At 42.3% G+C, this 3,699-nt stretch overlaps 1 protein-coding gene across 1 annotated transcript; it reads left to right on the top strand.

The window, feature by feature from the left end:
• The first annotated feature begins 120 nt into the window (after positions 1-120).
• Positions 121-3,281, top strand: Jrkl (JRK like). The gene has a single exon (XM_004626157.2). It carries the CDS (start codon positions 760-762, stop codon positions 2,332-2,334), a length of 1,575 nt encoding a protein of 524 aa, XP_004626214.1. The 5' UTR covers positions 121-759; the 3' UTR covers positions 2,335-3,281.
• The last annotated feature ends 418 nt before the right edge of the window (positions 3,282-3,699 follow it).

Here is a 3,699-nt window from a genome sequence, read left to right as displayed (position 1 = left end):
GACCCTGCCCCAGCGGCGCCCCGCCCGCCTCCACTTCCGCCCGGACCTTGTCCCAGCGGCTCCCCGCCCCTTCCGGGGCCAGAGGAAGTCCCGCCTCTCGGAAGCTCGGCGAGGCGGGGCGGGCTGCGGTGGGCGGGCGCGTCTTCCCCGCGCCTGCGCTGAGGGGTGGAGCGGCTTCCGCGGGGCGGCGGGAGAGCGGCGCGGGCTGCGGGTTACTCCGGAGGCGGTTGAGAGGTGCCGCGGGCCGAGCGGGGCCGGGGGACTCCAGGCTGAACCCAGCGCGGCGGCGGCGGCGGCGGCGGCGGCCTGGCGCCGAGACAGAGTCCGACGCGGTTGTCCCCGGGAGGAGCCCAGCGGAGCCTCCGCTCCCCGCTCCCCGCTCCCCGCTGCGACTCCGGGGTGTGGCAGCGCTGCCCGAGAGCCTCGCGGCGTCCTGGGCGCCCGCGAACGAGGTTGGACGCCACGGTGCGGTTATGGTCTTCCTCGCGGCCCCTGGTAACGAAACACATGCCTGTAATCCAGATTATCCGCGGTGAGTTGGGGCCTCCTCTGCTGCCCTGCGAAGTGAAAGGCCGCAAACTTGCCCCTTCGCCTTGCGCTGCAGTCTCTGCCTGCCGAGCCAGCCGGGCAGGGGGCAGGGCCGTCGGGATGCTGTGAAGTAGGGATACTGTGTGAAGACTTCGCTGAAGTGAGTCAAAGACAAGGAAGGATTTGTGGATTACTACAGCATTAGTAGAAGGGAAGCTCCAGAACATCACCATGTCAGGGAAACGGAAGCGTGTGGTGCTGACTATTAAAGATAAGCTTGATATAATAAAGAAACTTGAAGATGGAGGTTCTTCCAAACAGCTGGCTGTGATTTATGGAATTGGTGAAACAACAGTTCGGGATATTAGAAAAAATAAAGAAAAGATTATAACTTATGCAAGTAGTTCTGATTCTACAAGTCTTCTGGCCAAGAGGAAATCTATGAAGCCCTCCATGTATGAGGAGCTGGATAAAGCAATGCTGGAATGGTTTAATCAGCAGAGAGCAAAAGGGAATCCCGTGTCTGGACCCATTTGTGCAAAAAGGGCAGAGTTCTTCTTTTATGCTTTGGGAATGGATGGTGATTTTAACCCCTCCGCAGGTTGGTTAACTCGATTTAAGCAGAGGCACAGCATTAGAGAGATTAACATTAGAAATGAAAGATTAAATGGAGACGAGACAGCGGTGGAAGATTTTTGTAACAACTTTCGAGATTTTATTGAGCACGAGAACTTAGAGCCTGAACAGATCTACAACGCGGATGAAACTGGACTGTTTTGGAAGTGTCTGCCTTCCAGGACTTCACTAATGAAAGGCAAATGCACTGTCCCGGGGCAAAAGGCAGTTGAAGAAAGAGTTACTATCATGTGTTGTGCCAATGCGACAGGTTCACACAAGCTTAAACTTTGTGTTGTGGGCAAAGCAAAGAAACCTCGCTCCTTCAAGTCAACTGACACTTTAAACCTGCCAGTTTCTTATTTCAGCCAAAAAGGTGCATGGATGGATCTTTCCATTTTCAGACAATGGTTTGATAAGATCTTTGTGCCACAGGTTCGAGAGTACCTAAGATCCAAAGGTTTGCAAGAAAAAGCTGTACTTTTGTTGGATAATTCACCAACACATCCAAATGAAAACGTCCTTCGTTCAGATGATGGTCAAATATTTGCTAAATATTTGCCACCTAACGTGGCTTCGTTGATTCAGCCCTTGGATCAGGGAGTCATAGCAACCATGAAGAGAAACTATCGTGCAGGTCTTCTCCAGAAAAACCTGGAAGAAGGTAATGACTTAAAATCATTCTGGAAGAAGCTGACTCTGCTGGATGCACTTTATGAAATAGCAATGGCATGGAACCTAGTACAACCGGTTACTATTAGTAGGGCTTGGAAGCAAATTCTTCCTACCATAGAGGAAAAAGAAAGTATGAACTTTGATGATGAAGATATTTCTGTGGCTGCTGTCGCCACCATTTTACAACATACCAAAGGATTGGAAAATGTTACTACTGAAAACATTGAGAAGTGGCTTGAAGTAGACAGTACCGAACCGGGTTATGAAGTATTAACTGACAGTGAAATCATCAGAAGAGCACAAGGTCAGACAGATGAATCTAGTGATAATGAAGAGGAGGACATAGAACTAATTCCAGAGAAACATATAAATCACACAGCTGCGCTCCAATGGACTGAAAACTTGTTGGATTATCTGGAGCAACAAGGTGATATGATCCTACCTGATAGACTGGTGATCCGCAAACTTAGGGCCACCATCAGAAATAAGCAAAAGCTCACAGACTCAAGTCAGTAATGGCATTTTAACTTAATCTTTGTTTTGCTAATTCATACTCATTGTCTTTGCTATCTTTTTGTTTTCTGAATTCTCAGACACAGTCTTGTGGGTTACAGATTTTTAAAAAAAATATTATCTGGCATAGCTTGGAAACTTTTCATTATCTGTCTTGACCCTTTATTTGTTCAAATAACCAGAATCTGATTCTGTATAAATACCAATATAATTCAGTTGTGTAAATCTACAGTCATCTCAAAAACAGTGACATTCCCCAAGTTCGCTAGCAGAAGTTAGAAATAACAGTAAACAGAGTTTAAGCACTTTCCTAAAATCTTTTGCTTGAATTTTGAGGGCTGCCACAGTAATCTTTTCTTATGCTATATAGTTGTTTTGGGTATATGTATTGGTTGACAGGATGAGAAAGACCTCAATGGTTAGGCTTCAGGGTGATCTATAACCTAAAATATGAAGTTTAGTAATAGTGGGGAAATAATGATCTGTTGATGATAAAAATAACATACAAAGTATACTTCTGTTTTACATTTGTGTAAGTGGCAAGAAGGGGAGATTTTTCTGGAAATATAGTAAGTTACTGCAGAATGAGAAACCATTGAAAAGCTGATACATAGAAGATGTATTCTGATCAATTCATTGTAGGAAATGAAGTTAAAATTTTGGAGAATAGGTTATTTATACAAAGTAAATAAGCTTGTTTTAATTTTTGATGTTTTGCTATGAATTGGGTCATTGAACACATGTATTATTTATCTAATTATACAGATTGCTTAATGCTTTATATAATGATATGAGCTCTCACATTGTATTTGGGGAATAATGTCTAGGGAATTTAAAGATTTGCTTATTTACTGAATATTTCACAATATTACCTATATCTTAAAACTTTTGTCATAACTGGTTCTTGTTTGACATGAAAAGAAGAAATGAAAAGAATAAAGTTTTTAGTATTTAAAATAAATCATGTTTGAATCTTTTTATGGAGAAAGCAGAAGTAACTGGAAAGTGTCAGCTAGGAATTTCATTGTTTATTGTTTGATAATTGTAGAAGGGATTACTTTGACATGTAATATAGGTAACAATTTTGGTAAATTTAATAAACTGTTTAACACTTTGAAAATCTTTTGCATATATTAAAATTAATATAATTTGTAATATAAAACCAAACCTTTCCTTATTATGGTCCAAAAATTTTAAAATTATAAGGTGTTGATTCTCCTTTTTGAAACATTTGTTTTTGATGAACTACTTTGTGCCTTTCTCCAAATTTTTAAACTTTTAAAAGATTTTCAACTTCCCATAATTTCTGTTATCTTCACTGTGTATTTGTACTGATTTTCCAAAAGATTTGTGATTAAAGTGTTTAAA

The sequence above is a fragment of the Octodon degus genome, unplaced genomic scaffold, assembly GCF_000260255.1.
Source record: "Octodon degus isolate 3935 unplaced genomic scaffold, OctDeg1.0 scaffold00012, whole genome shotgun sequence".
Classification (NCBI taxonomy): domain Eukaryota; kingdom Metazoa; phylum Chordata; class Mammalia; order Rodentia; family Octodontidae; genus Octodon; species Octodon degus.
This window is presented reverse-complemented; position numbering and strand designations above follow the sequence as displayed.

Excerpts from the sequence above, each read along its gene's own strand:
- Jrkl (XM_004626157.2), top strand. The coding sequence starts at position 760 with ATGTCAGGGAAACGGAAGCGTGTGGTGCTGACTATTAAAGATAAGCTT.